Source organism: Aquarana catesbeiana, linkage group LG07, assembly GCF_042186555.1.
Source record: "Aquarana catesbeiana isolate 2022-GZ linkage group LG07, ASM4218655v1, whole genome shotgun sequence".
In the NCBI taxonomy this organism is placed as follows: Eukaryota; Metazoa; Chordata; class Amphibia; order Anura; family Ranidae; genus Aquarana; species Aquarana catesbeiana.
The window spans coordinates 197,371,191-197,392,304 of record NC_133330.1 but is presented as its reverse complement, the minus strand read 5'-3'; the positions used below and the strand labels follow the sequence as shown (position 1 = coordinate 197,392,304).

Sequence of the window (21,114 nt, the reverse complement as noted above, 5' to 3'; positions counted from 1 at the left end):
ATGAACAAAGACAAAACATAATCTAATTAGTTTACTGACTGACTGTTAAGCAGAATAGTGTACAACAACCCATGATACTAAAGGCACAGTGATCAAGTTATTTTCTTATGATTCTGTGCCTAATTTTTGTGATATTTACATATATCTAGGCTTGTGATTTCATGTGATAAGTTGAAGCAATTTTCATAAAACATTGATATGCTTTCAAGGATCCATAAGTACACTTTTAGTTCATGATCCAGAGGCACCCCCCCCCCACACACACACACACTCACACACTGTTCTGATGATTTTTGTAAGATACAGTAATTACCATTTTTGTAATATAGTTGATAAATTAAGGCAACCTCCTGGAGATCTTTGTTGTCCATCCTGCTTAGCAGTCCATCCTGCTTTGCTGTCTATCCTGCTTAACAACTTTAGAAACTTACCACTCCTGCACCGAGCCCCTGCTGCCTGCCCACACTGGTCTCTGTAGGTTTCCTTGGAAGGCCAGTAACAGGTTGACGGGTGGTGAATGAGCTTTCCATTGACATATATTGAGACCTGAAGCATGGTGCAAAACTGGAAAGATTTTGAAGCTAGGCTGTGTAGTGATAGGCAAATTCTATAATGAGCATCTCTGGGATGCTGCATTTCAGGTAAACATATTATATTGCAATGTTTAGAACAGGGAGAGAATATTGCACAAAAGTGGATTTGGCTTTTTTGTAATTTATTTTGCTTTGCTGCAGGGATACTGGGGAACACGGGAGATAATTGCTGCCCAAGCACCTCTTAAAAATACACTGTCTGAGTTCTGGCAAATGGTTTTCCAAAAGAAGGCCAAGGCAATTGTTATGCTATCTGCACCTAACCAGGAGAACAATGTGAGTAGTGCATAATTTTTATTTTATATTTTATGCCATTTTTTCATTTTGGTACATTTTCGGACTACCCCTATTGTCCCTTTTCTGAATAAGTATGTTTTTAAGGGTCTGCTTATTAAACTGTCCCTGTTATCTTCCTAAAAAAAGTATAAATAAGAGTCAATGTCTTTAATGTTTTTTACCTGTGTCTTACCAGGAAAATAGCTGTGCTCCTTATTGGAAAGAGAAGAGAAAGACTTATGATATTCTTCAGGTAGAGCTAACCAGTGAAAAATCACATGGTAGCTATACGGAACGTTGTTTTGAGATCACTCATGCTAAGGTAAGATATTCCTGGCTGTTAATGACTTTTTTCAGTAGGTTTAGGTATTTTTCTTGATACAACTATAATACAACCATAATACCACTTAAAAGAAAACACAGTCGTTACTGACTCCAGCACCAAGTACTATGGATTATTTACAGTCTTTCAGTTCCCTTTCATCCTAAATGTCATGTTAATTTCTACCTGGCCTACAACTGAGGGACAGGCAGGGAGTGGTTAGTATAGCAGTGGGTGTGACCACCTGTGCTTCAGTGCTGAGGCACCTCCCCTGCTTCCAGGGAGAATGTTCCGATGGAGGGGCAGGGCCTAGAACTGGAGTGGCAGGCATCTCATTTGGGAGCCCTGACCAATCCCCAACTGTAATTGGCAGGGGGCGGGCCTCCTATATAAGCTGAAGTAACAGGCCACTGGGGGGGGGGGGTTGTTGGCCGGGAGAAGTGGAGAATGGAGTACCAGAGAGCAGCAGGAGGCCATCCCCATCTGGGGGGGGGTGCGCCGATAGCAGGAGAAGGCCGGGGAGAGCTGTGAGTGAACTTCACCTTTACACAGTCATTGGTGAAGTCTTCATCATTACACGGTCATTGATGAGGAATTCCTATTCCTGGAGCAGAGGGGCAGGTGAAGCTGTTAAGTTCTCCATCATGGTGGACTTGGGGCAGAGAAAGGTCGGTGAGTGTACCACAGTGGAGGGCCCAATGTGGAAACATGCCAGGAAGTCTGTGGGGGAACTTCACCTTTACACGGTCATTGGTGACGTCCTCATCATTACACGGTCATTGTCCTGGATCAGAGGAGAGACTGTGGGGAATAGTGTCAAATCAATGCGGCCCAAGGACGCAGGATTTGCAAGCTGGGCTAGCTAGGAACAGTAGTCCACTGTTCAGCACATGCTATTAAACTACAAGGCCTCCAGGGTGAGGTACTATAGGCTACTAGGCTTCTGGCCTAGTAGCAGCAACCAATCAGAGTCAGCATTAGAGACTATTCAGAGTGGGTTCTTTTACATACAAGAAGAAGATGTGACAAGAAACATAATATGCTACAGAATAGGTTTTGTGCAGGAGGGAAGGGTTTCTGGGAGCTTCACCCTTACACGGTCATGGGTAAAGTCCTCATCTATGCACGGCCATTGATGAGGAGGTCCTGGGAGCAATAGTCTGCAGTTATACATGCGCATCATTTCTTCATGGCTCAACCAAAGTTCAAATCTATAAATATGATGGCAAAGTAATTTGATCTATGGGCATCCCATATACCCCTTTCCCCAACCAAGTTATACCCCCTAATAAACAAAAACAAAACAAAGTAAATGACTGTTCATTGTCTCAGAGGTGATATATGGAGGTCTGGCAGCAGGGTGATATGGTGGATGTTTGTTACTAGTGGCAACTACACACATATATATATTTATTATTATTATGTTAGCCTGTATACTTAAATAGTTTGATAGTTTGATTCTAAATACTAGCATCATGAAGTGTATTTGATTGCGTTAGGGGATCAGAAAGGAATTTGTTTCCTTAGTGGAGTAAATTGGACCATGTATTTTTTCCTCTGTACAAACTATAGTTTTATGATTCTAACGATGCTGGGTTTTATTTATTTGTCATTTGCATTATTCCAATGGACATGTGTCTTTTTTTAGCTTGATTGACTATATAACTTTGAAACAATGTCCTCCATTATTTGAAATGTAAAAAATGGTGCACACAACTTTTTTTTAGGGATATTCTTAACATGTGTGGGTTTGATGGATGGGACTTTTACCAAAAGTGAAAGAGTAAAGGGTACAAAAAAGTAAAATATTAAATAAAAACAGTAAATTGGACCATGTATTTTTTCCTCTGTACAAACTATAGTTTTATGATTCTAACGATGCTGGGTTTTATTTATTTGTCATTTGCATTATTCCAATGGACATGTGTCTTTTTTTAGCTTGATTGACTATATAACTTTGAAACAATGTCCTCCATTATTTGAAATGTAAAAAATGGTGCACACAACTTTTTTTTAGGGATATTCTTAACATGTGTGGGTTTGATGGATGGGACTTTTACCATAAGTGAAAGAGTAAAGGGTACAAAAAAGTAAAATATTAAATAAAAACACTGTACATGAAGCTCCTTACTTTAAAAATATTAATAAAAATAATAAAAATAAGATTGTCCGATGAAATAAAATAATCATGTCCCAGAATATCCAAAAAATAATGTCTCATGAAGTAAATATCTTGCAGTGATCCTTTCCCACCAATCCTCTTGCCACGCATGACAGCAAAGCTTCAGTGCTGTCATTCACAGAGGGCAGATGTCGTGTCCTATCAATCAATGACACATCCCCGACTCCATTTACCATCAGTGGAGGGACTCCTTGGGCTGCAACTGAATGTAAAAAAAAGGGGTCAGGGATGCTGGCTGATGTAATTGAACAAATATGGTCATGCCAGCAAGCATCCCTGGATCCAGTATTTACATTTAAGTGAATAGGGGTTGCATTATTAGTTGCTAGGATGCCGGTGGCTGCCAGCATCCTAGCAACCACAGCCCTGAGCGGGAAACTGTCATTCATTAATGGTTGTAGTATTACTACCACTAATGACTTCCCGCACAGCGAGAAGTTCGCTGTATCTCCCCAAATATGAACCTCATCCCTATTCTTCATAATTATTACCCTCTTGATGGAAAACCCCTATTTCACTTGGGTTGGGTGTCAATGACCTTGCTAGCTGCTGACCAGCCCTGATGAGACTTACCTTGCCATCTCACATCATTAGCATGAGCCAATGAAGTGGCACATACAGATGCTGAATAGTAGATAATCACCCATCACAATTTCAGTCTCTTGTGCTAGTACTAAGGTTCAATGGACTACATGGTATTTGACCAAAAGGCACAGAACTTTAGGTAGAGGGTGAACCATTTCCAAATGATTGTCAAAAGCAAGGTCTTTGACAACAAGCCCAACTTTACAATGCATTATAAAAAGGAGAATGGGTAATATTTATTTGGTCATCCTGCTTCTTTTCCTTATATGCTAAACATGCTTAGATAGAGAACCTCTCTAATTTTTCACACTGTTAAGCAAAACAGTATGCAGAAAACTACTGGGATTCTGAAATGTCTCAGTCATGTTTTAATTTGATTTCCATAGAGTAGACTAGGGATATGCACTCTTATGTCATATGCCTTATGTATATCACATACTGTATGCAAACAACTTTGTCTATTTTCCATTTTTCTATTGTTAGGCAATTAAAGTTAAACTGTTCTTTACCATGAGTAACATTAATTATACATCATACCTTCTGTGATTTCAGAGGAAAGATGTAAGAAAAGTGTCTCAGTTCCATTATGTACAGTGGGGGGAAGCTATACCTTTAGAGACCAAGGAGCTACTGGATATGATTGACAAGATAAAGAAGAACATTCCAATCACAAGAAAGGAGGAACAGACCAGGCATGACAAATCTGTGCCTCTCATTGTTCATTGCAGGTGAGATGATGATAATGGTGATAATGATCATAATAAAAATTAGTGTTCTTATTATTACTTGAAAAAAATAGAAAGAGGACCCTACAGGTAAAACTCATAAAAAGTATGGAATCACCACTCTTGGAAAATGTTCATGCAATTGTTTAATTGTTTAGAAAAAAATGAATTACAGACATGTTTCAAAACTATTTTCATGTAACATTTCAACCTTCTGGCTTTAAGAAACACTTAAAAAAAGTAAAAAAAAACTGTAGTCGGTTGAAACTGTTTTTGCAAATCAAGCAGAGGAAAAAAATATGGAATTGCTCAATTCTGAGTAAAATATTATGGAATCACCATGTACTTTGCAGTTCTAAAACAAACATCTGCATCAGATTACATCCTGAAAAAAATTGTCATCACCAAACATCCTTTCAATTGATGGAATGAGAAAAGTGTCCAAAATCTCAATATAAACTTGTGCATTTATTGAAGATTTAATGAATGTCGTCTCCACTGTACCTCTACCTGACATGCAACCCCATATCATCAATGATTGTGGAAAATTGCATGTTTTCTTCAGGCAGTCATCTTCATACATTTCATTCGAACAGCACCAAACAAAAGTTCCATCATCATCACCCTGCCCATCTCTGGATTCATCTGCATTCAACACTGAATATCACTTTTATCCAGTCATCCACAACACATGATTGCTTTTCTTTAGCCCACTGTAACCTTGTTTTTTTCTGTTTAGGTGAAATCATTTTTCAGGATGTAATCTGATGCAGATGTTTGATTAAGAACTGCAAAGCATGTGGTGATTTCATCATATTTTACTCAGAATTGAGTGATTCCATATTTTTTTCCTCTGTGAACAAGCGCAACAGCCGCTTGCGCATGCGCACTGCTTACATTTATCTCATGCAGTTCTAAACGTACTTGCGGGCACAGCAGGCTTTCTCTGAAAAAGTTACTTTCTCATTCTACTTTGGGCATATTTGTTACTTGGGCAGTTGTTACTAAACTTCCTCACATCACCCCACACCACCCCATAATATTGGCACCTCCATCTTCTGTTAATATTGAATTGAAGATGCCGTGCGCCATGTCCATAGTGGCGCACAGATTGCATTCTCCCAAGCACCGAGATCGCTATAGTAAATGGGGGATTCACGCTCTGTTCCCGGCGCACCGTTTCGTAAAAATGAAAATGTGCGTTGCGCCTTGCCGTGCACCTCTACTGATGGCGCACGGCTTTTGTAAATCAGCCCCCCAGTGTTGATAGTTATCTTGATACTACATATATAGACCATATGATATAGGGCAACATAAGAGTGACATAGTACCCTTTAGGAAACCTGCACTTACCCCCCTATGTACGATTGGTGATCACTCCTCATAAGTGACCTATACAATGAATTGGGCTTTGTGCTGGGGTGCGAGCCAGCTGCTATGGGCTGGAATGCACACAAGACTGATGGGGTAAGCCCTAATCTCCATATACGGGGACCCACCCATAGGGGTGGAACTTTGAGGACTTCTGTGTGCATGTAGCTTGAAAGAACATTATCACACTCCTGAGAGTTTCCGTAACATCTTCCCTTTCACCTCTCAGGGTCAGAAATCATGTTAGTCATCATTCTACAATGCTATAGGGCTTGTGGTAATTAAATATAAAAATAGATTTCTAATAGTTATACTGCCAAAATCCAATTTTTTTTTTTGTAAATTATTTTTATTAAAGGTTTTTAACATAAAAAAAGACGTATACAAACTTAGAACACAATAAACATTCAGCACTACAATTCCCAGCACCAGTGTACAATGCAGCTCCCATACCAAATAACAGCAGACATCAGAAATCCTTCCATATAGAAATCATAGTAAAGGGGGAAAAGAGGGGAAGGGGGAGGACATATACAATGTACATTCGTTATATGCAGTATAATATCCCCCAACAGCAGTATTAAAGTAGGTTATAAGTTCCCATCCAGACTAATGCCCCGTACACACGGTCGGACTTTGTTCGGACATTCCGACAACAAAATCCTAGGATTTTTTCCGACGGATGTTGGCTCAAACTTGTCTTGCATACACACGGTCACACAAAGTTGTCGGAAAATCCGATCGTTCTAAACGCGGTGATGTAAAACACATACGTCGGGACTATAAACGGGGCAGTGGCCAATAGCTTTCATCTCTTTATTTATTCTGAGCATGCGTGGCACTTTGTCCATCGGATTTGTGTACACACGATCGGAATTTCCGACAACGGATTTTGTTGTCAGAAAATTTTATATCCTGCTCTCAAACTTTGTGTGTCGGAAAATCCGATGGAAAATGTGTGATGGAGCCTACACACGGTCGGAATTTCCGACAACAAGGTCCTATCACACATTTTCCGTCGGAAAATCCAACCGTGTGTACGGGGCATTACACAAGTCTCACTACCCACCACATAGTTCAACTATTCACCAGGATGCAATCAATCTGATGCGGTTGAATTGTCATCTATCCAGCCACCCCCCACCTTTGTAAACTTATCAGGTACCCCTCTACCTAGATATGTAGCTTCATACAGCGGTAGAGCCTTGTTAATCAGTGCCTTCCAGGCCATAAGGGTAGGAGCCAGCGGTTTCTTCCATGATAAGATAATTACTTTGCGAGCATAGTACAGGAGCAATGTGAGCAGAGTACGGATTACATTTTTGGGTGCTAATGTACCTACCAAGCCCAACAAGCAAATTTCGATAGATGGTGCAATGGCGATTGTAGTTACCGACCTAACACAGTCCATCACACCCACCCAGAACCGCTGGATGTGAGGACAAAGCCAAAAAATGTGCAGAAAATCTGCTCCAGAAGCATCACACCTCCAGCAGTTCGAGGGGTGCGCAGGGAAAATCCTTGCTAATTTAGCGGTAGTGTAGTATATCCTATGAAGAAACTTGAACTGTATCAGGTGATCACGGGCCGACACCAGTCTGGCAAATGTGATGCTCCAGACATCCCAATCATCATTGCTGCGGAAAATCCAACGTCCAGGCAGCACGACAGGATGAGAGAAGCTTCGTAGTATCAGTGAACAATTCCAGGTCACCAGCCTGCACATTCAGGGTGGAGGACCCAAACTGGGCCGAAAAAGCATGCCTGAACAGTAAAAAACATAACAGGTGCGAGCTAGGGAGCTGGTACTTACTTCTGAGCACATCAAACGTCAATAACACCCCATTTCGAACCACCGCACCTACTATTTTAATCCCATATCTGGTTCAGACTATTGGATCTGGATATGCATAAAAATGGGATAAGCTTGGATTGCGCCACAGAGGAGTATAAGGTGACACTACCCCATCCTGAAGTGCCGCCCTTCTAGTCAAGTCCCATGCTCTGATGACTGAGCGCATTGACCCCGTTATGGGATAAGGGGCCCCTCTTCCCCTGTATAGTAGGTTAGGCAGTGCCTCATGTGAGACAACTACTGCAGCTTCCAAAGTTACCACAGCATCATCCTCTCTGGTTGAGTCAGCCATCTATGTGCAAAAACCAAATGCCCCCACTAAAAAATATCTAACAAAATTGAGTACCGCCAACCCCCTTCTTTCCAGGGCTGCTGTAGCACTTGCAATCTAATGCGTGGAGTCCCCCCACCCCAGAGAAAGTCTGTAATCACTCTATCGATGGACTGGAAGATAGTCTGGGGTATCCAAACTGGGGAATTCCTAAAGATGTAAAGAAATAGGGGGAGAAATTTCATTTTCAGCAAGTTTATTTTTCCTATTAGGGACAATGGTAGGTTACGCCAGGCCTGTGTGCGCAGCTTAAGCATCTGAACGATTGGAGCAACATTAAGGGGGATAAAGTCAGATACCGACTGGGTGATATGCAGTCCCAGATATTTCACCTTATCCACCCACTGGAGTGGGCAGCCTGTCAGGGCCCTAAGGGTGGCAATATTACATTTAACAAATATTTTAATGAAAATATAATTGGTCTAAATATTTTTTTTGATAAGATATATTTTATTTATTTGTAGTAATTCTCTTTTTTGCATGTGATGCATTCCACAGTGATGGGTCTCAACTGACAGGCACTTTTAGTGCTCTGTGGTATCTTCTAGAAAGTGCCCGTGTTGAAGGAGACATTGATGTCTTCCAGACTGTGAAAAATCTACGTAGACTGCGCTCTGGAATTGTGTCTTCCTTTGTAAGTATAAGATCTAATATGGCTCAACACTTAAAACAGAACTGTGGGCTGTCTATGGACATTGAAATATTTAAACATTCCTAACAAGCAGTAAATGAGCTTTAAATGCCCACCTCAGGGGGTGTGCTAGCACTTCCAGACCTGCGATTGTATTGTTTTGCAGCACAACTGGTATATACAGTACCTCACAAAAGTTAGTACACCCCTCAAATTTTTGAAAATATTTTATTATATCTTTTAATGTGACAAAAGTGAAGAAAATACACTTTGCTACAATGTAAAGTAGTGAGTGTATAGCTTGTATAACAGTGTAAATTTGCTGTCCCCTCAAAATAACTCAACACACAACCATTAATGTCTAAACCGCTGGCAACAAAAGTGAGTACACCCCTAAGTGAAAATGTCCAAATTGGGCCCAAAGTGTCAATATTTTGTGTGGCCACCATTATTTTCCAGCACTGCCTTAACCCTCTTGGGCATGGAGTTCATCAGAACTTCACAAGTTGCCACTGGAGTTCTCTTCCACTCCTCCATGATGACATCACAGAGCTGGTGGATTTTAGAGACCTTGCGCTCCTCCACCTTCCATTTGAGGATGCCCCACAGATGCTCAAAAGGGTTTAAGTCTGGAGACATGCTTGGCCAGGTCATCACTTTTACCCTCAGCTTCTTTAGCAAGGCAGTGGTCGTTTTGGAAGTGTGTTTGGGGTTGTTATCATGTTGGAATACTGCCCTGTGGCCCAGTCTCCGAAGGGAGGGGATCATGCTCTGCTTCAGTATGTCACAGTACATGTTGGCATTCATGGTTCCCTCAATGAACTGTAGCTCCCCAGTTCCGGCAGCACTCGTGCAGCCCCAGACCATGACACTCCCACCACCATGCTTGACTGTAGGCAAGACACAATTGTCTTTGTACTCCTCACCTGGTTGCTGCCACACACGCTTGACACCATCTGAACCAAATAAGTTTATCTTGGTTTCATCAGAACACAGGACATGGTTCCAGTAATCCATGTCCTTAGTCTGCTTGTCTTCAGCAAACTTAATATTGACACCTGCTGCAGATAGCAACTGCAGTGCATTTTGAACACAAATGGGGCGATTGCCCCAGACCCCCCTGACTGAAGAGGCCCCCTCTATACAAAATTATATAAAACAGTATGATACATAAAATAATAAAAAATAAATAATAAAAAAAATAATATAAAATGTATAATAAAAAAGGTATTTTCTTTTATAAGATGTATCTTAGGAAGTAATATTTTGCCAGCTATCATCTGTAAAACTCTGGACTGGTATGTTGTATTGATTTTCAAAAATTAATTTTGGTGGCTCAAGTAAACCACACATAGAGCACTATGACAGTGGGCATGTGTGACCTTAGAATGATGTTGTGTCATGCATTTTCAAAATGTGTGGCTGTTATTGAGTAATGTAAACCAACTCCTTGTGTGTATAAGGGGCCCCCCAAACCCGAAGTGCCACAGGCCCCCCAAGGTCTAAATCTGTCTGTGACTGGTAGTAGTGCTTACAATGATCAACTTTTTTATTTCTGTAAAACCTTTATTGCAGTTGTAACTGCTTCTGTACAGCGAGAGCTGGATCTTTGCTTCAATTTGCTAGTGTATATAAATCTGCTAGTACATATGACACTCCCCTCCTCCCAGACTGATAATGCTGCTGTCCAAAGGTGCCCCATGTGCTCATTCATCCATAGTGGGGGAACTCTAATACAGGAGGTGTGTTAGTGGCCCAAATCACCAGGTGAAATGGAGGGAAAAAGCCTTAAGAAGGTATATTTTGTTCCTTTTAACCTCTATTGGATTTTGAATTCAACCAAACCAAACATATCTCAATACAAATAGAACACAAAGGTTAAAAACCACAAAACAGCCACGATTGGTTTATAAAGGGTTGACATTCATTGGCATATGCATACTGAGCGGTACTCCCCAAACGCCACATGCATTGAGAAGCTTTGATATTCCACAAAGTTTCTTGTTTGATGGCATTGGGCATCCAATGCATTTCGAGATTTATTGAATCAGTCTCTTCCTCAGGGATATAAGAGATAACGCCCTGAAAAGTAAAGAGAACTCCCCATAATGTGATCCACAAAATATGCTTCTACACAGAATTGGAGCTTTCTTACATAATTATACTTACAATCATCACAAGAAATACTGTTGGTTCTCAGTGTGTCAACCTACTTAACAGTAGCAGTCCCATACAAAGACCACTACTCTCCGTATTAGACAGGGCTTTCATGGGACAACCTTAAAAAATTCTATAGCTAGGTCCCATTTGTACAAGCCTAAAGAAGGTAAACTAATACAGCAACCACAACTAATGATTGGTAAGCTGCATAATATTAAATTTTTGGTTTTGAATTTAATATCGCTTTAGGAGCCTCCTACCTTCCTAAGGTGAGATCCACCTTTCAGCTCAACCAGAGGATTGTTCTTTTCTCTCTCCTCCTTATGTACATCAGAATGAGATATATTTTCACTAAATGTAGTCTGTGATGTGCTTGTATCTCGCAGCGACTATTCCAATAGAGAGGCTGAATCTCTCTTTGTCATCCCTGATGCTCCCTGTAAAAGGGTATAAGCTTGTTGCTCCACAAGATTATGGTCTTAAGGAATGAGTTTCACCCCAATCATGTCAAAGCACACTCTTTCTGGCATCATACAACTGTTTCCTAGGTTTGCAAGGCTGCCACTTGGTCTTCTGTTGACACATTCTCCAAGTTTTACCAGGTGGATGTTGAGGCCTTATTTGATGTTGCTTTGAGTGTACGGTCTTCCAGGCCGCTCTTTGATTTTCGGGTCACAAGTTCTGTTTTTGCTTTGTGGGACTGCATTTGGATGTCTCTTATAGTCTGAAACCCGTGTCCTTAAGTGAATGAGAAAGAAAACTGGATTTTTTACTTAACATAAAATCCTTTTTCTTTGACTTCATTGAGGGACACAGGACCTACTCCTCTGTGCCTATGATCCTGAAGTTGGTATTACCTTTCTATAAAACTGATGATTAGGGAATGCTGGAAATAGGAGGTGTTATACTGGGCTGGTAAATGTTTTTTGCCAAAGTCCAAATCTTCCTGTAGCTGGCAGTTAATCCAATAATCTCTAAATTCTGTGTCCCTCAATGAACACAAAGAAAAGCTTTTATGGAAAGTACAAATATCTAATGTTATTTTTATTTTATTTTTTATACATTTAGATATTACTAGGGATGAGCCGAACACCCCCCTGTTCGGTTCGCACTAAAACTTGCGAACAGGCAAAAAATTTGTTCGAACGTGCGAACACCGTTAAAGTCTATGGGACACGAAAATGAATAATCAAAAGTGTTAATTTTAAAGGCTTATATGCAAGTTATTGTCATAAAAAGTGTTTGGGGACCCGGGTCCTGCCCCAGGGGACATGGATCAATGCAAAAAAAAGTTTTAAAAACGGCCGTTTTTTCGGGAGCAGTGATTTTAATAATGCTTAAAGTGAAACAATAAAAGTGTAATATCCCTTTAAATTTTGTACCTGGCCCTTCAGGTCTGGTATGGATATGGATTTTAAGGGGAACCCCGCGCCAAATTTTTTTTTTTTTAAATGGCGTGGGGCCCACCCAAAAATCCATACCAGACCCTTATCCGAGCACGCAACCTGGCAGGCCGCAGGAAAAGAGGGGAGGATGAGAGAGTGACCCACCCCCCTCCTGAACCGTACCAGGCCACATTCCCTCAACATTGGGAGGATGCTTTAAGGTAGCCCCCCAAAACACCTTGTCCCCATGTTGCCACCGGGCAAGGGTTGTGGGGATGAGGCCCTTGTCCCCATCAACATGGGGACAAGGTGTTTTTTTGGGTGGACCCCACGCCATTTTTTAAAAAAAATTTGGTGTGGGGTTCCCCTTAAAATCCATAGCAGACCTGAAGAGTCTGGTATAGATTTTGAGCTGGACCCCACGCAATTTTTTTTTTTTTTTAATTTTGGCCGGGGTTCCCCTTAATATCCATACCAGACCTGAAGGGCCTGATATGGAATTTAGGGGGACCCCCCCACGTCATTTTTTTTTTAAATTTTGGTTCGGGGTTCCCCTGTGGGGAATTCCCATGCCGTTTTTATCAATTAACTTTTATGTGTATTGTCAGACCGGCAATTCATTATAGCCGCGAGTAGTTTTAAATGACTTTTTTTCCTTTGAAATGTCATTTTGCTGTCAGACTGTTCTAAACACGGGAAACATGCGCCACTTTACAGGCATACTATAGACACCCCCAGGTACGAAATTTAAAGGGATATTACACTTTTATTGTTTCACTTTAAGCATTATTAAAATCACTGCTTCTGAAAAAATGGCCCTTTTTAAAACTTTTTTTTGCATTGATCCTTGTCCCCTGGGGCAGGACCCAGGTCCTCAAACACTTTTTATGACAATACCATGCATATAAGCCTTTAAAATTAGCACTTTTGATTTCTCCTATAGACTTTTAAAGGGTGTTCCGCGGCTTTCGAATTTGCCGCGAACACCCCAAATTGTTTGCTGTTCGGCGAACAGGTGAACAGCCGATGTTTGGGTCGAACATGAGTTCGACTCGAACTCCAAGCTCATCCCTATTACTAAAGAAAATAGAACAAGTGATAAAAGATAGGGAAAATATGAAAGCTGCAAAATAAAAACACATGACAAAATGCAGACACTGCATATACAGTATATACAGTATACAGTATATTACGTAGAATGCAAGCCAGGAAAGCAATTAAAAGAGAACTATGTGAACTAGAAAAAAACAAAATTATACACACCTAGGTGGGTGCAGCATTGGATTGACTGTCCCCCACCTGCTCTGCACTGAGAACTGAGACATCAAAGACAGCTGATTGCTCAGTTCTCATAATTCTGTGAGCAGAGAGCAGGGGACTGTCCATCTCTGGCTCTTTGCTCTGCAAGGAGCGCTGGGCTGTGGAGGGGCTGGCTCAGGCTCTCAGCAGATCATTGAGAATATCTTTGGCTATACTTCTCCTTTAACAATTTCCATGAAATAGTATCAATTACTTAGAGAAAAGGAGGATCAAAGCAGAATTGGAAATAGGAAATCAAAAATGTTTCCCATTCTCATGTAACTAAAGTTGTGGAATAAAAGGGTATAGAAAAAGGGAAAGAGAAAATCCCTTAGCTATGCCAGTATTTACTGAAATAGTTTAGTGCAATAATAGAAATACTTTTATTTTATAGAAATTATTATTTTTTTTTTTTAAACTAAATTAAAGTGGACTATGTAGTAATATAGGATACATGTTTCCTGATTTTAGTCCATCTAGTTTTTTTCTTTTTTTTAGCATCCCGAATGAAAAAAATAATTAAAATCTTTTCATTTATTTAAAATAAAATTCAGAATTTAGATTTAAAAGGACCAGTTCTGGGAAAATAATGAATAATAATTAGTTTATCACACTGCTGGAGAATACTACAATGGTTGCTTTTTATGAATTTAAGTGTTGCAGATGTAAAGATATTGCTGGAAGTTATTGGCTGTGTATGTGCTCTTTTTAAATACGTTTTGGAATAAATACTATAATATTTGAGCATTACTGGAGGCATAATCACGTATTGCAAACTTATATTAACACACTGTGTTATCTATCTATTTCTTTTTTAGGAACAATATCAGTTCCTTTATGATGTGATGGCCAGCACTGTGCCTGCTCAAAATGGTCAGATTAGGTTATCCAACGACCAAGATAAGATGGAAATAGAGAATGAATTTGAGAGCAAGTTTCCAGAAGTCGAAGTAGCTCCATCTTCTGCAGTCATTCCAGGAGAGGAGACCTTATCTAAACCCAGGGACGATGACACAGCCGCTAATGGACCCAGCCCAGCAGCATTTACAGATGTGACCCTGAGAATAGAGGAATAACAAGCAAAAGATTGGGTACAGAGGTGACAACTAAGCTTCCCTGGATAACTAAGCAGCTATGTAATGAGCAATAAGCAAATTTGCTTTGAACAAACAAATCATACATAATCTTCAGTGGATACACATAGTTTATAGCTTGTGTCACCAGACCACTGTAACCTGTGTAAAGACATGTTTTCAAAGGTGGATGCTGTGTGCTTGATGGACCGCTATGAGTAGATGTCATATCTAGTAAGCACAGGAGATTGTGTAAATCTTTGCATACAGACTGGGGTATTTTTATGCTTTTTTAGAATTTTTATTCCTGCATTTTTTCACCATCTATTTGTATGCAGACTGCCATTGGACTACAGAGTGTCATCACACCACCCATAGTTGGCTGGATTACATGTGCAGCACTGAATCGTTGATTTATATTGTTGTTTAAAGCCAACTAAGCTATACTCACTCTCAGCAGCAAGTTCTTAAACTTATCAGTTTGTATTTGTGCTTTTGATTCATTGTGTGTGCTTTCTTTTATAAAAAAAACATAGATTCACCTAATAAATACTGTATAATAGGAAGCCTCAAAAATCCAAAATTGGTACTTTCTGCAATAATTTAAATGTAAATCGCTATTAAATCTCTGTTGGCTATCAACAACTTCATGCAATTTTGTCCAGCAAACTGAAGTCAGCAAACTCTGGAAGTTTAAAAAATGTATATGATTTTTCTACTGTAAGATGTAATGTTCTGTGCACATTTTTCTCCAGCAACATCCCATTCTGTGAGCTTTAAGCCACCGAAAGTTGGTGGATAAGGCATCATAACTAAATATCTTTTCCGTTACTGGCTTAAACTGACTTCTAAGAAAGTCTGAATATTTATTGTATAGAGAGACTCACGCTTTTGTAGTAGTGTACATTTTAGTGTGATAGTCATCTGAGCAGATATACCTACCAGAACAATCAATTTGACAACCTATGAATGGAGGTGGGAATGTATAATTCTCAAGCAGTGCAGGTTCTGCGTCAGCTTGAAGGCGCATCACCAATAAGGGGTATAGTAACCGTCATGTTGTGAAGCACTGTGCAAACTATTAGCGCTATATAAATTCTATATAATAGTAATTATGTAATCTGCTGTGAGTAAAAAGCTGAATTCACTATTCCTGCATTTATGAGGAATAACATAAAATTCAAGTATCTGCACACCACCTTCCTTTGTAGTAAAAATGGCAGGATTATTAGTAGCACAGAAACAGACTTTCACATGTCTTTAGTGGCCCCCACACTGGTTCCAGAGACCGTTGCATGCATTTTGTAACAGGCCATGCTATAAATGTGCAGTTGCATTTTTTATAACTTTGATGTTACTACAGTTTTCGTAAAAAGTGTATTTTTATTCTGTGAATGGACTTGCTTTTTGATTAGTAATATGTAATACTTATATAAAAAGGGAAAATAAGTCTGTGATATCCTACAAGCCAGTAAACTGTTATATAAACAAAATATAACACCTAGATGTCCCTGCATGTGCAGCTTCAAGATCCTGGAAATGTGGGACAAATGAAAATGCAAATTCCAACTTCTCTTGGTTAAATGAAACATGAGTTCCCCCTACTTTGTCTTGCAATGCACTCATTACTGTGATGATCACTGGCGGCGGGCCAGCTCAAGAAGCTGTTTGAAAGTTGAAAGTAGTCACGTTTTAGGTACCTCTAGCATTGATTTACTAAAGGCAAATAGGCTATTCGCTTTGCACAGGAATTTTCCCTTAGCTTAGTGAGTGAGGTTAAGTGCTGGTGAATCCCATCATCTAGTCATGTGCAAGCAAAAATACTGTTTTTTTTCCTCGCACATGATTGGGTATTCATTGCAAAGTAACATTTCTCCACTTTTACTAAGCTAAGGGGGATTCCCGTTTTGCTATTTCCATTTACCATTAGTAAATCAACCCCTATGCCTGAAGCCCTGTAGAAACAAATGGGTGTTTTTTTTATCATTCTGTGCAAAATGCAGATTATTGACTATTTAAGGTGGATTTGTAAAGTTTTAAGATTCTGGAGTTATTTTAATAAATTTAAATTGTTTGTGTATTTAAGCAAGCTGTTTTTTAATTACTCTGATGCATAACTCACAGGGGTGGACGTACAGGGGTTGCAGAAGTCACCATTGCGACTGGGCCCCATGCTGCAGGGGGCCTGTGTGGGTCCCCCCCATGCCCGAATTGTTAGAGCGGTGGCTGCATATGGTACTGAGCTCCCCCATCCTCAAACGATGTGTAAATTGACAGTGCAGGAGCTCGATCCCACGATGTTTACACTGAAAGTGAAAGTAAGGGAGAGGTGTCTTGCACAGTGTGTGCTCTCTGCCTCTCCATACAGTGCAGTACCCGGCATGGAGAGTGAAGGTACAGTTATGCTGCTGCCAATTTAAAAAAAAAGGCTATCTGTATACAGTCAGGTCCATAAATATTGGGACATCGACACAATTCTAATCTTTTTGGCTCTATACACCACCACAATGGTTTTGAAATGAAAGAAACAGGACTTTCAGCTTTAATTTGAGGGTATTTACATCCAAATCAGGTGAATGGTGTAGGAATTACAACAGTTTGTATATGTGCCTCCCACTTTTTAAGCGAGCAAAAGTAATGGGACAATTGGCTGCTCAGCTATTAAATGGCCAGGTGTGTGTTATTCCCCCATTATCCCATTTACAAGGAGCAGATAAAAGGTCCAGAGTTCATTTCAAGTGTGCTATTTGCATTTGGAATCTGTTGCTGTCAACTCTTAATATGAGATCCAAAGAGCTGTCACTATCAGTGAAGCAAGCCATCGTTAGGCTGAAAAAACAAAACAAACCCATCAGAGAGATAGCAAAAACATTAGATGTGGCCAAATCAACTGTTTGGAACATCCTTAAAAAGAAAGAATGCACCGGTGAGCTCAACAACACCAAAAGACACGGAAGACCACGGAAAACAACTGTGGTGGATGATCGAAGAATTCTTTCCCTGGTGAAGAAAACACCCTTCAAAACAGTTGACCAGATCAAGAACACTCTCCAGGAGGTAGGTGTATGTGTGTCAAAGTCAACAGAGAAGACTTCACCAGAGTGAATACAGAGGGTTCACCACAAGATGTAAACCAAAAACAGGAAGGCCCGATTACAGTTTGCCAAACAACATCTAAAAAAGCCTTCACAGTTCTGGAACAACATCCTATGGACAGATGAGACCAAGATCAACTTGTACCAGAGTGATGGGAAGAGAAGAGTATGGAGAAGGAAAGGAACTGCTGCTCATGGTCCCAAGCATACCGCCTCATCAGTGAAGCATGGTGGTGGTAGTAGTGTCATGGCGTGGGCATGTATGGCTGCCAATGGAACTGGTTCTCTTGTATTTATTGATGATGTGACTGCTGACAAAAGCAGCAGGATGAATTTTGAAGTGTTTCGGGCAATATTATCTGCTCATATTCAGCAAAATGCTTCAGAACTCATTGGGCAGCGCTTCACAGTGCAGATGGACAATGACCCGAAGCATACTGCCAAAGCAACCAAAGAGTTTTTTAAGGGAAAGAAGTGGAATGTTATGCAATGGCCAAGTCAATCACCTGACCTGAATCCGATTGAGCATGCATTTCACTTGCAGAAGACAAAACTGAAGGGAAAATGCCCAAAGAACAAGCAGGAACTGAAGACAGTTGCAGTAGAGGCCTGGCAGAGCATCACCAGGGATGACACCCAGCGTCTGGTGATGTCTATGCGTTTCAGACTTTAGGCTGTAATTGACTGCAAAGGATTTGCAACCAAGTATTAAAGTTTGATGGATGATTGTTAATCCGTCCCATTACTTTTGGTCCCTTAAAAAGTGGGAGGCACATATACAAACTGTTGTAATTCCTACACTGTTCACCTGATTTGGATGTAGATACCCTCAAATTAAAGCTGAAAGTCTGCAGTTAAAGCACATTTTGTTCGTTTCATTTCAAATCCATTGTGGTGGTGTATAGAGCCAAAAAGATTAGAATTGTGCCGATGTCCCAATATTTATGGACCTGACTGTATGTTTGTATGCATGTGTGTGTGTGTGCGTTTATATGTGTGTGTGTGTATGTGCATGTGTGTGTCTGCATGCTTGTGTGTATGTTTATATGTGTGCGCGTGTGTGTGTGTTTTTAATGTGTGTTTATGTGTGTGTATGTTTATATGTGTGCATGTGTGTGTGTGTATTTATATGTGTGTGTGTATGTGCGTACATGTGTGTTTACATGCGTGTGTATGTATACACATTACTTTTAATCCTGACCCCCTTTTTCTTTACAATCAGAACAGAGTTTTTTAGGGCGGGTTCATAAAACCAACAGGAAAATACCATACCTCTGAAAAGGGATGCAGGCTCAGATCGCTTTTCAGAGGCATTTGACAGGCAGTGAAGAGGCAATATGCAGAGCGCTGACTGGTAAAATGTTGAGAAACACTAATACAGGGAAACCGATCTCTCCATTTTCCTCCTGCAGCTGCTGAAAGCCTGTGGGAGGGAGAGGAGAAGTGGGGGAAATAGAAAGATCAGTTCCTCTAAAAGCTCATCCTATGCAGCTTTGTTTCTGCTTCTCCGTGTGTGCTCTCCAGCCCCCCTGTACTTTTTCCTGGTCCCCATGCTCTCTCCTGGCCCCTCCCTTAGTCCCCACAGCTCCGCAGGATTCCCCCCTCCCCTCTCCTGCCAGCTGCCGCAGGGTATCTGTCAGCTTGAAGGCTTTTCTGAATGGAGAGTCAGTGATCCATACCAATCACTGACTCAGTCCATTCATAACTGAAACATAGTAAACTGTATAACAGTTTGTGAATAAAGGGGCAGCTTTGTACAGAGCTATTCCTGTCCATTAATTCTGTGCAGCTGAGGCTGTGTTCTCAATCTCCTTTCTCTGTCTCAAAGGTGAAACATCAGAGATCTTTTTAGACCCCTGATATCTCACCAAAGCCCCCCAACGGGCTCTTAAACAATTGTAAAAAATATTTATAAAAAATATATTGTAAAATTTGCGACCGGCCTTGGTGTCCCGCCACCGGGCTCGAAGGGAAGGGCCCCAGCCGGGGGTCAGGGGGCCCTTCATGGTTTCTTGCACCGGGGCCCTGAAGGTTCTAGTTATGCCACGGATCATTCACATTACTGGGTTTCATATAATAATATGGATACACAAAGGAATGCAATTTTATAGTAATAATACAAGTTGGTGTTAGGCTGAGGAGTAACATCTAAGGCCCCTTTCACACGGATGGATAGAATTGTGCTTTTAGCTGCGTTTTCTACCGCAGCTAAATGCACACAATGCTTTCCTATGGCCCCATTCACACACTGCGTTTAGCTGCGTTTTCATCACATGCGGTTTGGTGCGGATAGAAAAAATAGAATTGACTGCGTCCAGGAGTGATTTAGCGCAGCTATCCGCACATAACCGTAGTGCACTGCGTCAAGCACGGGGATCTTACTTGGATCCCCGCCAATGCCAGGCACTGTTTGGTATGAATCTTGAGGGGGAACTCCACGCCAAAGTTTAAATAAAAAAACGGCATGGGTTCCCCTCCAAGAGCATACCAGGACCTTAGGGGGTCCCCCTCAAAATCCATACCACCCTTATCCGAGCACGCAGCCCGGTCGGTCAGGAAAGGGGGTGGGGACGAGCGAGCGCCCCCCTCCCCTCCTGAACTGTACCAGACCGCATGCCCTCAACATGGGGGGCTTGGTGCTTTGGGGCAAGGGGGGCGCCCTGCAAGCCCCCCACCCCAAAGCACCTCTTCCCCATGTCGATGAGGACAAGGGCCTCTTCCCGACAACCCTGGCCGTTGGTTGTCGTTGTCTGCGGGCGGGGGGCTTATGGGAGTCCGGGAGCCCCCTTTAATAAAGGGGCCCCCAGATCCTGTCCCTCCACCCTATGTGAATGAGTATGGGGTACATCGTACTCCTACCCATTCACTGGGGGGAAAAAGTGTCAATAAAAAAAAAACAGTAGACAGGTTTTCAAAGTGATTTATTAGGCAGCTCCAGGGGTCTTCTTCCGACTTCGGTGGTCTTCTTCCGACTTTGGGGGTCTCTCAGGCCTCTTCTCCCTCTCTCCAGTGTCGTCTCCGCGCTCTCTGGTTCTTCTCAGGTGCCTTCTTCCTTCTGCCGGGCTCCTCCGTTATCTTCTGCTCTTTTGCCACTCTTTTGCTAGCGGAGGAGCCCGGTTTTCTGAGACGTCTTCTTCCCTCTTCTCTTCCTGAGATGTTGACACCAACCCCCCCATGATGAGAGCATACGGCCTGCTACAGTTCAGGAGGGGGGGAGCGCTCGCTCGTCCC

General features: G+C 41.3%; 1 protein-coding gene across 11 annotated transcripts in view; it reads left to right on the top strand.

Moving 5' to 3' along the window:
- The window catches only part of PTPRC (protein tyrosine phosphatase receptor type C), a 279,056-nt gene extending 262,183 nt beyond the window's left edge, over positions 1-16,873 (top strand). For all 11 annotated transcript variants that reach the window (XM_073592959.1, XM_073592956.1, XM_073592958.1 and 8 more), the window contains 5 exons: positions 735-869; positions 1,066-1,191; positions 4,511-4,686; positions 8,739-8,874; positions 14,534-16,873. In XM_073592959.1, coding sequence (XP_073449060.1) covers positions 735-869; positions 1,066-1,191; positions 4,511-4,686; positions 8,739-8,874; positions 14,534-14,791 — 831 coding nt within the window. In that variant the 3' untranslated portion in view covers positions 14,792-16,873. The remainder of the gene's footprint in view (positions 1-734; positions 870-1,065; positions 1,192-4,510; positions 4,687-8,738; positions 8,875-14,533) is intronic.
- The last annotated feature ends 4,241 nt before the right edge of the window (positions 16,874-21,114 follow it).